This window comes from Pyrus communis, chromosome 15, assembly GCF_041283825.1.
Source record: "Pyrus communis isolate YQ-2024b chromosome 15, ASM4128382v1, whole genome shotgun sequence".
NCBI lineage: Eukaryota > Viridiplantae > Streptophyta > Magnoliopsida > Rosales > Rosaceae > Pyrus > Pyrus communis.
This window is the reverse complement of record NC_142579.1, coordinates 43,022,619-43,038,229: the sequence shown is the minus strand read 5'-3', so window position 1 is coordinate 43,038,229 and position 15,611 is coordinate 43,022,619. Positions and strand designations below refer to the sequence as shown.

Sequence of the window (15,611 nt, the reverse complement as noted above, 5' to 3'; positions counted from 1 at the left end):
ACTTCTTTCAAAAGCGGGCGGTGATGATGGTGATGGAATGCATATTTTAATACTATAGGAGCTGATTTTTGTATACTTGTTCTTCGCTTTATGCACACACTCTTCATTTACATATATCTTTTGCCTTAATATATATAATTTTGTGAATTAGCCAATCCATATTCTGATACAAAATGTGTTAGACGTCCCTCATTTCCCTAATAGGTGAGTCGCAAAACAAAACTTGGGTGATGGTTAGACTTCTTATTTAAATCATTAAAAATAATCTAAATAGATGATTTTTTTTAACATTTTTTATATTTAACATAAAATATAAAAAATGTTAAAAGGAATTCAAAGGAATTCCAGGATTTCAAAGGAATTCAAGTTCCAGAATTTCAGTCGGTTCAGTCCCCTTATCGACCTTTCCTTCCAGACTTTCAGTAATCCAGTTCCATTTGAAATTTTGAACACCCAACATTGTGACGGACGTTCAATACCCCTTTTTTGGTTTTGCTCTCTCACGCTATGTTTAGAAAATTTGTCTCCCTTAAACCCTTATCCATCCTTCCCATCTCCTTCATTTAGAGAAAGCAAAATCATTCAAAGAAAGCAAAAAGAATGAACTTAGAAGATGATGTTTCTATGGAATAAGTAGATGATTATGTTATAACTAGAGAGATCATGGAGCTTGACGAAAATTGAAGCTGGTAAGCAGCGCCACCATGCTCATCCGTCGGACAATTCTAGATTTTGTTCATAGTATTTTTTTTCCAGTAAACTCCCGCTTTTCGATGTCTGATTTGTTCCTCGGGGAATATGAATTGGGATTTTTGTCTTGTTTTGCTTTAGAATTTGTGCTCTTTTTTTAAATCCACGTCTATGGTTTAGTGTTTTTTTTTTTTTTGGAATAATTACTAAAATATTTTTATCCCTAGGATTTTGGTTGCCCAATCCAGATACTTTTTGCTTCTTAACGAGGAGATCCACAACATAAGAAAGTTATAGGGAATAGAGAATGAAATTATTCAAATTGTGATGCAACAATTAAATTTTATTTTACTCTGATTGCAACGGTGATGAACCAAGTGTTTCGAGTGGCTTGTTTTGGCCAAGAGAACGTTTTTTTGGAAGGGTTTTCTTACGAGCCCCAGGAGAGGTTCCAAATGTTATCTGAGGGCCTAGCTTGTAAGAATGCCAAGCAGAAAAGACATCAACCATTAGGCCATCTCCATCTGATGGCTGGCCAGAGGGCTCGTTTTAGCCCTCTGTCTCTCCAAGATTCTCCAAGATATTAATATTTTAATGAACAGTACATGACCATATTTGCCTCCGTCTCCAACCGAGTGCCATATGGCTCGTTTTAGCCCTGTCACGAAAAACCGTCTCCAACCGATGGCTAAAGGGCCAAACATAATTTATTATTTAAATTTAAAAACTACAACAACTTAAATTCAAATCCAACAACTTAAATTTAAAAACTACAACGATAACTGGCCCAAAAAACCAAAAAATTAGAACTTAAATTTAATGAATGGTTTAGGTATTTATAAGAAAAAAAAAATTAGAATTTTTAAGAATTAAAAAAAATGAATACAATGGCTAGCTGACTAGCCGTTGTATTCAAAAAAAATTTAAGTTGTATTCCTGTCGGTTGTAACCGACATGAATGCTATATTTTCTGGCCAGCTCTCCAGCCCTCTAGCCCTCTCAGATTCCACAGACCTCTGGCCTAGCTTTCGGTCGGAGACGATTTTCGGGCTATTTTCGGCCATCTGGCCCTCTAGACCCTTCGGTTAGAGATGGCTTAATGAAGTGAAAAGATCATCCTGTTCATACCAAGTGCAAATTGACTTTTAAAGACAAACATATTGCAGGACAAAGTAAACTGCTGAAGGAAGTTAAAACATGGGTTCAGACTTGAGAGATGATTTACTTGAGTAAGCACCTTCATTTTCAATCCCGATCAAACATGTAGGCTGAAGATTAGAAGACCTCAGGGTTTTTTTTTTCCTTTTTTATGGCTTTTAGAAAAAAGCAATATTATTTGTTTATATTCTTTTTTTTTAAGAGAAATTTATCTCTAATTATATATAGGGTTATTTTAGGAATAATACTGGGTGGGAAAATAACATTTTAATTTTTTAACTTTTTATAATAGATGTAAATATAACATGGATAGGAAAATAAGATAACTGAATGAGTGTAGTAGCTCTCAAGAAAATTAGAAAAAGGAAAAAAAAAAAAAAGGCAGAGATTGGTCTTTGCTGGATGCGAAGCGATAATTACCATAATACCCTTGATGATATGCAAAGGACAATTCTTTTTTTCAGCAACATATGGAAAGGAAAATTCCACTGTTGGAGGAAACAGGGAGAGAGACAGAGGCTTTGCCAGTGCACAGAGAGAGAACACAGGCAGGCAAGCAAGCAAGCATGCAATGCCATTGCCATTGCCAAGGAAAAGAAAGCGGCACTGAGTCAACTTGGCCGAGTTATGGGGTGCTGCGAGTCGTCTTTTATACATGCACGTCAACACCAGCACCACCCCTTGGACACCTTCAGCGCCGCCGCCGCCACCAACCGCACTCCTCAACCGTCCAACGGTCGAGCCGATGCCGCCGGAGCCGGAGCAGTGCCTGGATTCTTGGAATTCTTGCTGACCGACTTGAAAAGCGCCACAAATAACTTCAGCTCCGACTTCATCGTCTCCGAGAGCGGTGAGAAAGCCCCCAATGTCGTCTACAAGGGCCGCCTCCAGAACCAAGATAACCGTCGTTGGATTGCCGTCAAGAAATTTTCTAAATTGGCCTGGTCTGACCCCAAGCAATTCGCCGTATATAATCACACACACTCTCTCCTTCTTCTCCATTCATTATTTATTATTATCCCTCCATCTGGGAATTGTGATTAGGGTTTTCCATTTCCAATTGAATTGAGAAATTTGAACTTTGGGGAATAGGATGAAGCTTGGGGCGTTGGGAAGCTGAGGCACAAAAGGCTTGCCAATTTGATAGGGTATTGCTGCGACGGCGACGAGAGGCTGCTGGTGGCGGAGTACATGCCTAATGATACCCTTGCCAAACATCTCTTCCACTGTATGTGCCTCCTATATTCTTCAATGACTTGTTTCTTATACAATTCTTGGATTTTCATTTCTGGACAACAGGTTTGACACATTGCTTGAAATAAATGCATTTGTTCTGCTCGAGCCTCTAATATTGTAATCTCAAACCACTTCCACGAAGCTGATTCATTATCTACACGTATGCTATTTTCATTTCAAAATGTGACTCCTTTTTTGCTTTTCCCATTCTCATATTCTTGACAAGTGACCTCGGAAATTTATTGCCTATAACTTTTCAAAGTGCTCGAGATATAAATTCCTCTCAAACTTTCTTGACAGGGGAGAATCAGACCATTGAGTGGGCTCTGCGACTAAGAGTTGCTCTGAACATTGCCGAAGCGTTGGATTACTGCAATAGTGAAGGCCGCCCGTTGTACCATGACTTAAATGCATGTAGGGTTCTCTTTGATGAGGTGTTGTCTCAAATTTCCTTTCCCAAAATTTGAATATTTAGTTTTTCAGTTTTTACAAGCAGTGAGATAATATTAATCACAGATCACTGGCCCTTTTTTGATAAGTACACATATTTCTTCCTGTGTTAAGACTTTTTATCTGAAAACTGCATGGATTTATATGACTCAAAGTGGTCATTTTGTGGATGGTGTTGGCAGAACGGTGATCCTCAGCTTTCGTGTTTTGGATTGATGAAAAACAACAAGGATGGAAAAAGTTACAGCACCAATCTTGCGTACACACCTCCTGAATATCTAAGAAATGGTAATTGTTTATTTTTTATACACCTTAGGGAGGGATAAACTGAACTCTAACCGAGGCAGTGAGTAAGATTATATGAAGCAGGAGTCATATTGTATAATCTGCTGGGCTTAATGAAGCCTTTGACAAGTTCCTTCCGTACGTTGTGTGGATGCTGAGGGTCACTCCAGAAACTGTTACATTCAGCTTTGGGACTGTCCTTTTGGATCTGCTCAGTGGAAAACACATCCCTCCCAGTCATGTAAGTATTTACTGTGCCATGCACTTGTTCTGCAGTCAGTCGGTTTGGAATGGATCCATAATCTAATAGTTAAAATGCAGTGCTTCTTCTATTTGAGTTATGCAGAAGTCCAGATTCTGTATGATCACAGAGGAGTTGTTTGTTAAAATGCCTCTTGCTCATACGTGTTTAGTACTCGGCATTAGGGAACCCCTTGTTTTTAGCGTGTGGTGGTAAAATATAGTTGCATATACTCAAAATAAGTTTTGCACACATGAGTTGACTTTCCTTGTATCGGTTATTTATTTACTAATATTTATTTTTTTAACTGATATTGAATTTGTGATAGTTGAAGTAATAGGTTGAGTTGATCACAAGACACTGATGTCGAAGAGCAGCTTGTAGCTTGGATCATAATTTTATTCCTCTATTCCTGTGATTTTGTCTGGATAATCTCGTAGTTTCTAGTACATAATTATGTAGGCTGGTTTTGATAAACAGAATCTCCTTAGAATTGATGTTTGTGTTGATGCAGGCTATTGATATGATTCGTGGAAAAAACATTCTTCTTTTAATGGATTCACATCTGGAGGGAAAATTTTCAACTGAAGAAGCAACTGTGGTCTTTGATCTTGCCTCACGATGTTTGCAATATGAACCCAGGGAGCGACCAAATATCAAGGACCTTGTTGTAACAGTTGCTCCATTGCAAAATAAAGCTGATGCAAGTCTTCTTGCCTTTTCCCCACGTGAATGCAATGATTTGTTATCTACTTTGAGTTTGTCTCGTAAACATTACCATCACAGCAATTTTAAATACCTTTACATAATCCCAAACATGCTTAGTCAGCGTTTTTTTTATGATGATGATGATGCTTTGTAGGTCCCTTCTTATGTGATGCTGGGAATTCCTAAGCACGAGGAAGCACCTCCGACTCCACAACATCCTCTTTCAGCCATGGGTGATGCCTGTTCAAGGATGGACCTTACGGCCATCCATCAGATTTTGTTAATGACACACTACAAAGATGATGAAGGAAGCAATGAGGTAATTGAATTGTGCAAAAGTAGGTTTAGATGGTTCTCTGGTTGCCCTTCTGAAAGTTTGTCTTTGGCATTAGTTGTCTTTCCAAGAATGGACTCAGCAAATGAAAGATATGTTGGAGGCAAGAAAACATGGGGACTTGGCATTTCGTGACAAAGATTTTAGATCTGCAATAGACTGCTATTCCCAGGTATTTATTCTGTAATATACAGAGAATGTGTTGTGCCCAAGGGGAAAGTATCAACAACTTTGAACCTGGTGAGTCTTTCATATGCAAGGGATTAGGGTAGTTCAATTCTTCTCCCCTAGATAATGAGTGTTGAATTTATCACGATTTCATCGTACAAGGGACAGTGCTGCTGGAAGTTTGTTGATAAATGAAATCTCGATCGTGATGTTGAGAAAAACCATATTCATATGAGAGTCTAAGCAGTTTTTGTAATTGGCACATTGTCTTCTTGAATTGTGCAGAACTTCATGCAGTATAGAGGATTTATAAGGGGCTGATGATTCATGTCATGATGTTTAGATTTACAGCCATAATTTTTCTGCAATGTTCCCTTTGTTATGATTCATTAATTTTATACAACTGATATTACAGTTCATAGATGTTGGGACTATGGTTTCCCCTACGGTGTATGCAAGAAGAAGTCTATGTTATCTCCTTTGTGATCAGCCAGATGCTGCCCTCCGAGATGCAATGCAAGCACAATGTGTCTACCCTGACTGGTCCACTGCGTTTTACATGCAGGGAGTTGCTCTTGCCAAGCTAGATATGCACAAGGATGCAGCCGACATGCTGAATGAGGCTGCTGGCCTCGAAGAAAAAAGACGTCGCGGAGGGAGATGATGGGAGAGAAGAGGATCCTGAAATGCTCTGTAATTAATTTTTGTTGCATTGAAGTTGCTTCAGCTGTTGTAACTTGTAACAGAAGTGTAGGGTTATCAAGTACAATGGGGTAGGAGAAAGTTGTATCAGTCCAGACGTGTGCAATATATAGGTAGAAGGAGATGCTTGTATCTTGTGTATCAAGTACCGCGCCATTCTTTTCCTCTAATTTTTCATTGAATAACTAATTGGTTCTTAATGTGTACTTGTGTATATGAAACTTGTGATACATCATTTTTATGATGTCACGGAGCGATAGTTAATACGTGAATTTGCTCGAGTCTAGTGTCTATCCAACTATCCAACGTATAGCTCGGCCTTTCCATCAATGAAGAGGCTCATGAATTCTTCACCATCAACAGTTTCCTTCTCTATGAGGAGCTGGGCAAGCTTGTGGAGGATATCGATGTGAGTTGTGATGATCTGTGTGGCCCTCGAATAAGCTGTCTCTACCAATTCCCTAACCTCTCCATCCACAATATCAGCAGTTGCCATGGAGTAGTCCTTTTGGGACGACATCTGCATATTCAAACATACATTTTCCATCATTTCTCTTGCATCTCATAGGCATATGATGAAACAGTGAATAAACTACAGTAAGTAATCGTTTATAGTACCTGTTGCCCTAAGAAGGGATTGCCACCAGAGGCACCCACCGCAATTTGTCCAATCTTTTTGCTGAATCCAAATCTCTCAACCATCTGCCTTGCCACCCTTGAAACTTGCATGAAGTCGCTTGATGCCCCTGTTGTCACATTCTCCTGACCAAAGATAACTTCTTCCGCAACCCTGCAACAAAATGGAGACCAGGTTCAGAACATAAGTTCCCACACAATCTTCAATACAGCCCAAATGCAAAACGGAAGAATGAATAGACTGTTTGAAAGCAGTTTAAAACGAAGAGTTTGAATAACTGACCTTCCACCGAGGGCAACAGCCATTTGATTCTCCAGGTAGCTTCTACTGTACAGTCCAGACTCAAGTCTCTCTTCACTTGGAGCGAAGAAGGTGAGACCGCCAGCTTGGCCACGAGGGATGATGGATATCTTAGCAACAGGATCATATTCAGGCATCAATGCACCAACAAGAGCATGCCCCGCCTCTGTAAAGAAGTCGCGGAATAGATGAATAAACCATGGTTAACATCGGATGACAGCAAAATCACAAGTTAACATCGGATATGAGGGGAGAACTGGTCTTGTTCTATGTATATACCATGGTAGGCGACTAATTTCTTCTTGTCTTCAGAGACAACAGCATTTTTCTTCTCTGGTCCAGCAATGATCCGCTCCAGAGCATCGGCGATCTCATCCTTACTTATTTCTTTGAGGTCACGTCTGGCTGCGAGAATGGCAGCCTCGTTCATCAGGTTCTGCAGATCGGCGCCAGTGAAACCGGGTGTTCTCCTCGCAATTTTGTCAAAGTCCACATCCTTAGCAAGCGCCTTCCCTCTAGAGTGCACCTGCCATTCAAAAATGCTTCAGCTGAGACTTAAGAGAATGTGGAATGTACAATTCTAGCATAACACCTTCAACCACACTTAAAACTCGAGCAAACGTGCAAACTAAAACGGTTTACAAGCATGCATAAAATACAATTTACAGAAAATAATTGCTTAAGCATATATGTATATGGATTTCATGCTAATTAAGAATGATAAGCTAGCAGCCTAGTCCTCATACCAGGCATTAGTTACTCACCTGCAGTATTTTAACTCTGCCAGCAACATCAGGCCTGTCGACGGTCACCTGTCGGTCAAACCTTCCGGGCCTCAACAACGCCGAGTCAAGAACATCCGGCCTGTTGGTTGCCGCCAAAACTATCACACCGGAATTACCAGAAAACCCATCCATCTCCGTCAGCAGCTGATTAATAGTCTGCTCCCTCTCATCATTCCCGCCGCCCATCCCCGCGCCTCTCTGCCTCCCCACCGCATCTATCTCATCGATGAACACAATGCACGGCGCTTTCGACTTGGCCTTCTCGAACAAGTCCCGCACTCTCGACGCCCCCACTCCCACAAACAACTCCACGAACTCGGAAGCCGCGCACGAGAAAAACGGGGTCCCAGCCTCTCCGGCCACAGCGCGAGCCAGAAGGGTCTTGCCGGTACCAGGTGGACCCACCAAAAGACATCCTTTTGGGATTTTGGCACCGAGGGCGGTGTACTTGTCTGGGTTCTTCAAGAAATCCACCACCTCCTGCAGCTCCAATTTTGCTTGGTCAGCTCCAGCTACATCGGAGAAAGTCACCCCCGTCTCTGGAACTTCTTGGAATTTGGACTTGGACCTTCCGAAATCCATGGGGCCGCCCAGCCCGCCTGGCCCTCCTGGGCCTCCTCCAGCTCGCCGAAAAAGAAGGAACAATCCGGCAAAGGCCAAGATTGGGAACAACAAATTGCCGATGAAATTGAATAGGCCACCTCCCGAATCGCCTTCGGAGACGGAAATATCGACGCCGTTCATGGCCAAAATGTCGATGAGGTCAGGGTCGTTGGGGACAACGACGGAGGCGCGGCGGCCATCGACGGCAGTTAGCTGAAGGGCAGAACCGTCTTTGACGAACCTGACTCTCTCGACCTTGCCCTTCTTGACGGCGTTGAGGAACTCGCTGTAGCGCCATTGGCTGCCTTCGGGGAGGTCAGTGGTGACCTGGGATTGGGGCTTAGGGGCGTTGAGGAGGAGGTTTTGGGAGAAAGGAGAGGAGGTGTTAGGTTTGGAAGGCTGGGCTTGGAGCACAAGTGGCGGAGTGGGAGGGGGAGTGGGCGTGTTGTCTATGGCTAGGGCGGGTTGTGGCGTGAGAGAAGAGAAGAGCAAGGCGGCTAAAGTGGCTTGGGAAGTTGCTGATTTGAATGGCTGTGAATCGGGTTTAGAGTTGAAGATGTTTTTGGTGGCGAAAAGCTTTCGCTGGGAGAAGAAGGGCAGGGGAAGTGGGAGGGATGATTTGGATTTAGAGGTGGTTTTAGGGGTGGGAGGAGAGTGGAGGATTGTGGTGGTTCCGAAGAAATTGGAAGAGAGCAAGGCGTTGGTGGCGGAAGCCATGGCTTGGGTCGGTTTGGGTTGGCTGGTGTTTGATGTTGGGTCTCTCTCTCCCCTTCTCCTCCTCTCCCTCTTGTTTTCTGTTATCTGTTGGATAAAAATTCAGCTATTTCTTTCGAAATTAGGAATGTTTATTTTTGTTTATTTTTCTGCAGATACTAGATTAGAGGGGAAATGAATGTTAAAGAAAGTTGATTCAATTTTATAGGAAAATAAATAAATAAAGAGTCTAAATTATGAATCGTGGCGACCTGAGAACTGTGAATTGTTTATATTTTATTTGGCTGTTTGTTCTCTAGATATTTTTACTGGAAGACCCGTTTTTCACTAGGATTTTTTATTGAACAAGTTTTCTGGTTCTGCTGTCTCTGCTTCAAAGTTTCGAAGAAACGGCACCATAAAATGATAAATTATTGGAATTGGATTGTTGTTGTTTGGGTTGCGCCTACGCGTTCGATATGCCATCCATCCATCCGTTCATTCATTATTTGTCGTTTTTTGTTAATCCCTTTTCTCAAGGATTTTGGAAGAGGATATACATGGGTGAGGATTCAGGATCCCATCCCTTTCCCTTTTCTTTTTCCTTTCCCCCTTCAGCAGAGTAGGAGATGAGGTTTTAAGTTTGTTTTGAATTGCATATTAAGGTGAGGTTAGGCTTCCATTGGTGTGCTTATGGCCTTTCTGGACTACCATAACCGTATACCATTATCATATGTAAATAACGAAAGCACGCACGTTGTATTGTATGTAAAGTTGTGTATTCATGCAGCTCCATCATGCACACGTCCGTGTTATTGTGTTACGGCATCCTCCTAATTAGCATGTGTGTGTGTGTATGTAAATTAATCTTCTATCATACATGGTTTTTCAAAGTTTCATATTTTATGTGGTACAGATGCACGATCGAATTGGAGGAGCAGCATGTATGTATCTGAGTATCCGTGAAGTTTCACTTGAACTTCTTAGAAGCTCTCTTGTTTTAACTTGCCCAACTGTGGAATGATTTGGTCTCACGTTCAAACATATCTAACCACATAAATAGATCAGTAGTTGTGTTGAGTACCATGTCGTATACATGGAGACACGAAAAAGCATATGCACTCTTGTAATATATAAACAACTAGTGATGAGATCATTTAAGCCAGTCTAACAACATTAAGAAACAAATATTTGTTTAATTAATTGATTCAATTAAGCCCATTAGTGCCTAATATCTTTGTGTATTAATATTCGTGTCTGCTTTCCCCCAATCGGAACCAGGCTGGCACCCTCTCCTCATCCTCTGCTTGTATCGTGTGTCATGTATCATGTATCATGTATCCTCCATCCTGTATGTATGGTATGATCAGCCTTATCGGTGGTCTAATCACCAACACCAATACATATCTTTAACATATTTGTTGCCTTACCTACCTGTAACATATCCACACTTTGTATTAATTAATGTTAAATGGAATATGCATGGAAGGAAGCTTCGTCCTGTCAAATTACTCCTACCAATGGCTCTGCTCTTGTTGTTCTTGCTCTCCCTTAATCAAATAGAGCCTTAGCTGTCTGTGTATGTTGCCAATTAAACTAAACAATTCCACAAGTCCGTACCTACTGATCGTCAAACCGATTCTTCCTGCTATACTTCCTCAAGTTAGATCCAAATATTCTGACTAATGAAGGTCCCCAGCTATATATACAAGACCGTATCACCAAGTTTGCATATATCTGTCTTTCTAAATCTCCACTCCACAAACTCTTCAACAATTGACATATCCTTGATCTGGCCGCTCATATTTGTCCATCACCTCATTCAATTACATATAAAATCCAATTAATTTCAGAAGGAATTAATGGCCATGGCATGCCCAAATTTTGCAGCTCTCAGAGACCTACACAACTCCGCCAATAACCTTCTCCACTCCCCGGTGATCCAACAAGCTCTCATCAACGACGTCGGACAGGAGAAATGGGTTCATCAAGTGTCAGAAGCGTCTCTAAGAATGCTGGATGTGTGCGGCATTTCCAAAGACATTCTTTCGGTCGTGAAAGAACATCTCCAAGACCTTCAAACCATGTTGCGCCGAGGAAGCAGCAGCGGAGAAGCGGACAAATATAACAAGATTGCAGCCTACAACTGCTACAGGACGAAGCTAAAGAAGGAGACGCTCAAGTGCTTGAAATATCTCAAAGGAATAAGGAAGAGGTCCAATACTAATTCTTCACAAGTATATATGGACTACAACCTTATGGTAGTTGTAGACGTGCTCAGTCAAGTGAGGGTGACTTCCGTTTCAATTGTGGAGACTCTTTTGTCCCTGATTTCCGTACCATGGCTGGAGCAGAAATCATCGGCTTCCTTCCAGTTCATGTCCAAGTTTATGCGTGTGAGTGGCCGCCAACGAGTGTACGATGCATGCGATGCGACGGCGCTTCAAAGTGCGAACAAAAGATTGGACGCTGTCGAGATTGCCGTTCAAGACCTTGAAGCTGAGCTAGACTGCATGTTTAGACGTTTGATTGACACCAGAGTCGCCCTTCTCAATATACTTACCAATTAACTACCTCAATTAACCCATTCATTAATTCAGTTGATCATCGGTTGGAACTTAATACCCTCCTCCTCGGCAATTGCAAACCACGATGTCACGATTCGTTCATTTTTCGTTAGGCTGCCCTACCGTGATCGAGTAACTGTGGTGTTACCAATTCTTTGATTATGTACAATAAACTCTCTTTTCCCGCTTCAAGGATCCAATACGCAGTGTAATTGTAGTTCTACATTCCATGCAACTTATTTACGTACAAGTATATGATTTATTTTTCCACCTCCAGGGGGATTTCAAGATGAGTTGCAGAAAAATTAAAACAATTAAAGCGAAAGAAAAATGGAACGAAAAAGGGAAGTAGTTTCAACTTCACAAGGTGTGTAAAAAATACAAGCATCATAAATATAACATTCTGAAACGGAGTTTGATGTCATCAACATCATTCATATCACAATATTTTTCTTCACAATCACTTTATTATACCGAAATCAAGAAAGATGCTCCACATGACGCTTTCACTAGTATCCCGCCTAATAAGCCGTTTATGATATCGACTCTTGGCTCTTCCACAGGAACCTGCAACAATACAGTAAAGCCTCGTTTCAATTATTTCTTTCTACCGACATTTCCTTCTATGCGAAAAATTAGTTACTGAAACGATAAAGTCTGTTTGAGAACACCCAAAAAATAAAAAATTGAAGGCCTTAAACAAAAGCAAACAAGGATAACAGGCACTGGTCCACAAACTCATGGACTTACTCAATTACTGGCCCCTTTCTTCAAATGAAAACCATGGAGGAAGCAGAGTTTCAACAAGCATAAATCAAACCAAGCCAAACTCGGCATCATGATCCTTGTGTTTAGAATTTACTTCATTCAAATACATATTAAATACTAAGTCTACGCCATAATTCTAAAATGAAAGGCATATAATCATCGATCAACAGTGTATAAGCATAGTTACAACTGATCAGACCCAGTTGGTAGCCACTGGCCAGAGCTCTACTCTAAATAGGAGTTCATAAGTTCAAACCCAACTCCCCAAACGTCACAACTGATCAAAGAATGAAAAGTATCACATAAAGCAAACAAAATACAGTGGATCATATGAGTATATATGATAACTTAGCCAAGTATCTTTAGCTAAGACAAAGAAGGATAAACGGTACCTAATGATGATCCTCGTGGCCCTCCCAGGGGTGTCTCCAACCCTAAAAAACATATTAAGAAAGAGAGTAACTTGAGTTTATCAAATTGCAGAGAAAGGTGAAACAAGAGAAGCACATACCAAAACTACAGGACCATCCTTCTTGGCCCTGTACAGTACCCAAAACCTGATGCATCAAAATTTTGAGGAAAAAAAAAACAGTAAGCTTCACGGAAATGCACCAAGGAAAAAAAATACACAAAGCAATATTTCAATAGAAAAATAAGTCAAAGTTAGTAGTAAACTTAGAAAGTGAACAATACATTCAATCTGCAATATATCAATGCAGGGACTGAGGTTTACACCAATAGTAAACCTCTCCAAGGTTCAAACTTGAACTTTATCCCAAATTGCATGATTCCAACGATACACATTCAGTTACCATTGTCCTCTATGCTCAAGAGTTAACGCCTAGCACCAAAGCAACCTTAAACCGGTCACGGATTGAAAGAAAGAAAAAAAACGAAGTAATGTGTGATACTATAGCTTTATATACGCCAGTCAACAACCAAATGTTGGCCATTATAGGAAATCCCATAATTCAATCTCGAGCAAGACTAACTTGTTGATATTTCAGCTCCATTATATTAAACAGCCACAATCTCCAACTCGAATCCCAACATTAAAGTGAATTCTAATTTCTTCCTGTTAGTATTTTCATGTCTAAGTTCCTAACCAATCGATCCCCACTCGTATTTGAAAGAACCCCAACATTCAAGTGAATGAATTGCAATTTCTTCCTATTAGCATTTTCAGGTCTAAGTTCCTAACAATCTTAACATGAAATTCCGAAAACATTAGAAAGTGTACCCAAAAAAAAGATTAAAACAAAAAGGCACGCAGATCCAACATAGCAGAAATTTTACCAAAGCTAATGTACGAAATCGGCAGAGTAGACGGAGTTTACCACATCACAGCACACATGCCTTTGCCGGTGAGGGTGTGCCACCTCTTTGGCTGATGCACCGTGATTCCCCTATACGTTATGCCCTCGCCGTGTCCTCCTCCCATCTTCGCCGATCACTCTCTCTTTCTCTTTCTCTTTCTCTTTCTCTTTCTGAGCTAGCCCTAGACTCCAAAATGAAATCTCTCTCAATTAAGAAATGCTCCAGACCCGATGACAACTCTACCATTCCCGACCCACTTTTGCTTCTCATGACGACAAAAGTTATTTCCCATCGTGGGCTTCGCTTGACTAGTTTTTCTGCAAGCCCAACTTAGTTTTTGAAACAGAATTTTTAAGTTTATGGAATTGCAATATGGATGGTATATAATAAAATAAAGCCGTTTTGAGGTTTTCTATGAAATGCGGAGCTACTACGAAGAAAACCCAGGACAGGCCCATAGGAAAACCAAAGTTTTATTTTGCTTGCATCTTTAAAAGAGTTTATTTCTTTTATCAAATTAAATTTATTTTCGGGGATTTTTATCATACTTTTCAAATATAGTTGATGGCGCCTTTTCTTTTCTTTTTTTCTTTTTTTCTTTTTTTATTTTTTTATTTTAGAAAATTACGATAATTCATTGCAAGCAAATTTAGAATACAAACAAATTGAGAATAGTGTGCATACTTGGTCTCAATAAAATCTTGCTGGGAATTTCACTCCGATTGAAGGAAAAAAAGTGTCTTGCACAACATAAAGGACCTATCCTCAAATGTCAATACATAAACAGATTCCGAACTATCTTCGAACAAAATATGCAACTCAGGGGGTCTTCAACCAACTAAACTGATTGGTTACAAAGCTTTCAACCATTTCATGCAGTGAGCGTCAACAGTGTGGCAAAGCTTTCGACCATTTCTTCCATAGTCTTTTCCACACGCTGCAACTCAGTCTCAACCACTGATAGAGAATGTCTCCAATTAGTTGGACCAACATCCACATAGTATTAGTATGAGACCTATGCCCACAAAACTACGAACACGAAATCAAGGTAACTCGACGCCATCGCTATAGACAAAGCAGTCGCTTCTTTTAGTGAAACCTAAGAAGACCTAGGAACCCTAGACAGCAATTTTACAAGAAGACCAAGACTAAACTAAAATAATTAAAACCAATCCATTGACCCATCACCACCTGCAACTAGTGCAAGTCCGTTGCATCCAAGAGCCAAGGCCGCCAAGGGAAGGCGGAGCCACCACTAAACAGTTAAGAAAGACCACATAACACAGAAAATCAAGCCATAGGGGGGATTTGACTCCCCAACAACAAAATATCTTTGATACAAGTGAGAATTTAAGATAAGACGCACAATGACTCTCTCAAAAGTCAAAATGTCATAAAAGCTCACAGTATAGTATAGTAATATGAAATTGAATGAATTAATCAATGATATGAGTGACCACATACATTTCATCACCCATAACTAAGGTGACAAATTAATCTATTAGATTGTTAATAAATGTGATATTGGTAGTGGTGGTGATGATAGTGTAAAGTCAAATTAAATGGGTATCCATTAACAACTCAATCGATTGATTTGCCACCTCTACCCATAACAACGGATAATATAAAAAGAAAGTGGAAGAGACTTTTAAGAAAGTACTCACACAACGATTAACCCAAGAGTTTCTTTTTTTTTTTTTTTTTATGTATTATATTAACATTTAATGGTTAATTTATGTTATTCTTTTTAATATTTATATGAAATCATTATTGACACTCTAAAAATCTTATTTCACTCCAAACTTTGTTTAATTATAAGAAATATACACGTGAATAGTGTAAAATGAGGTTTTTAGGGAACGTTTGTTTGCCCTCACTAAACTTCCTTGGATTGGACTGGCTTAGCCAAGATTGCTAGCCAGTGTTTGGTGCGAACAAGGATTATCATTAATGAGACTAAGTCTTTCGT

General features: G+C 40.2%; 4 protein-coding genes across 4 annotated transcripts; 2 read left to right on the top strand and 2 right to left on the bottom strand.

Annotated features, from left to right (window-relative positions):
- The first annotated feature begins 2,334 nt into the window (after nt 1-2,334).
- On the top strand, nt 2,335-6,069 carry LOC137730923 (serine/threonine-protein kinase BSK1). The gene is made up of 9 exons (XM_088686905.1): nt 2,335-2,814; nt 2,941-3,076; nt 3,385-3,518; nt 3,717-3,823; nt 3,976-4,060; nt 4,575-4,763; nt 4,923-5,087; nt 5,161-5,274; nt 5,686-6,069. The coding sequence occupies exons 1-9, from the start codon at nt 2,476-2,478 to the stop codon at nt 5,932-5,934; spliced, it is 1,518 nt and encodes a 505-aa protein (XP_088543031.1). The 5' UTR covers nt 2,335-2,475; the 3' UTR covers nt 5,935-6,069.
- A 2-nt stretch (nt 6,070-6,071) lies between these two features.
- Nucleotides 6,072-9,533, bottom strand: LOC137730909 (ATP-dependent zinc metalloprotease FTSH, chloroplastic). Its single transcript, XM_068469912.2, has 5 exons — nt 7,674-9,533; nt 7,189-7,435; nt 6,892-7,075; nt 6,591-6,762; nt 6,072-6,492 (listed from the first exon to the last, which is right to left on the bottom strand). The coding sequence occupies exons 1-5, from the start codon at nt 9,012-9,014 to the stop codon at nt 6,271-6,273; spliced, it is 2,166 nt and encodes a 721-aa protein (XP_068326013.2). The 5' UTR covers nt 9,015-9,533; the 3' UTR covers nt 6,072-6,270.
- A 792-nt stretch (nt 9,534-10,325) lies between these two features.
- LOC137741612 (uncharacterized) lies at nt 10,326-11,796 on the top strand. The gene has a single exon (XM_088684877.1). The coding sequence runs from the start codon at nt 10,853-10,855 to the stop codon at nt 11,558-11,560; it is 708 nt and encodes a 235-aa protein (XP_088541003.1). The 5' UTR covers nt 10,326-10,852; the 3' UTR covers nt 11,561-11,796.
- A 92-nt stretch (nt 11,797-11,888) lies between these two features.
- LOC148691042 (NADH dehydrogenase [ubiquinone] 1 beta subcomplex subunit 2-like) lies at nt 11,889-13,870 on the bottom strand. Its single transcript, XM_088684878.1, has 4 exons — nt 13,663-13,870; nt 12,837-12,882; nt 12,718-12,759; nt 11,889-12,124 (listed from the first exon to the last, which is right to left on the bottom strand). The coding sequence occupies exons 1-3, from the start codon at nt 13,764-13,766 to the stop codon at nt 12,718-12,720; spliced, it is 192 nt and encodes a 63-aa protein (XP_088541004.1). The 5' UTR covers nt 13,767-13,870; the 3' UTR covers nt 11,889-12,124.
- Nucleotides 13,871-15,611: the final 1,741 nt, after the last annotated feature.

Coding starts and splice junctions, on each gene's coding strand:
- LOC137730923 (XM_088686905.1), top strand. CDS start 2,476: ATGGGGTGCTGCGAGTCGTCTTTTATACATGCACGTCAACACCAGCAC. Junction 3,519..3,716: donor GTAGGGTTCTCTTTGATGAG/GTGTTGTCTCAA, acceptor TGGTGTTGGCAG/AACGGTGATCCTCAGCTTTC. Junction 3,824..3,975: donor CCTGAATATCTAAGAAATGG/TAATTGTTTATT, acceptor TGTGTGGATGCT/GAGGGTCACTCCAGAAACTG.
- LOC137730909 (XM_068469912.2), bottom strand. CDS start 9,014: ATGGCTTCCGCCACCAACGCCTTGCTCTCTTCCAATTTCTTCGGAACC. Junction 7,076..7,188: donor GAAATTAGTCGCCTACCATG/GTATATACATAG, acceptor ACTTCTTTACAG/AGGCGGGGCATGCTCTTGTT. Junction 6,763..6,891: donor GCTGTTGCCCTCGGTGGAAG/GTCAGTTATTCA, acceptor ATTTTGTTGCAG/GGTTGCGGAAGAAGTTATCT.
- LOC137741612 (XM_088684877.1), top strand. CDS start 10,853: ATGGCCATGGCATGCCCAAATTTTGCAGCTCTCAGAGACCTACACAAC.
- LOC148691042 (XM_088684878.1), bottom strand. CDS start 13,766: ATGGGAGGAGGACACGGCGAGGGCATAACGTATAGGGGAATCACGGTG. Junction 12,883..13,662: donor GGCATGTGTGCTGTGATGTG/GTAAACTCCGTC, acceptor TTGATGCATCAG/GTTTTGGGTACTGTACAGGG. Junction 12,760..12,836: donor AGGATGGTCCTGTAGTTTTG/GTATGTGCTTCT, acceptor TATGTTTTTTAG/GGTTGGAGACACCCCTGGGA.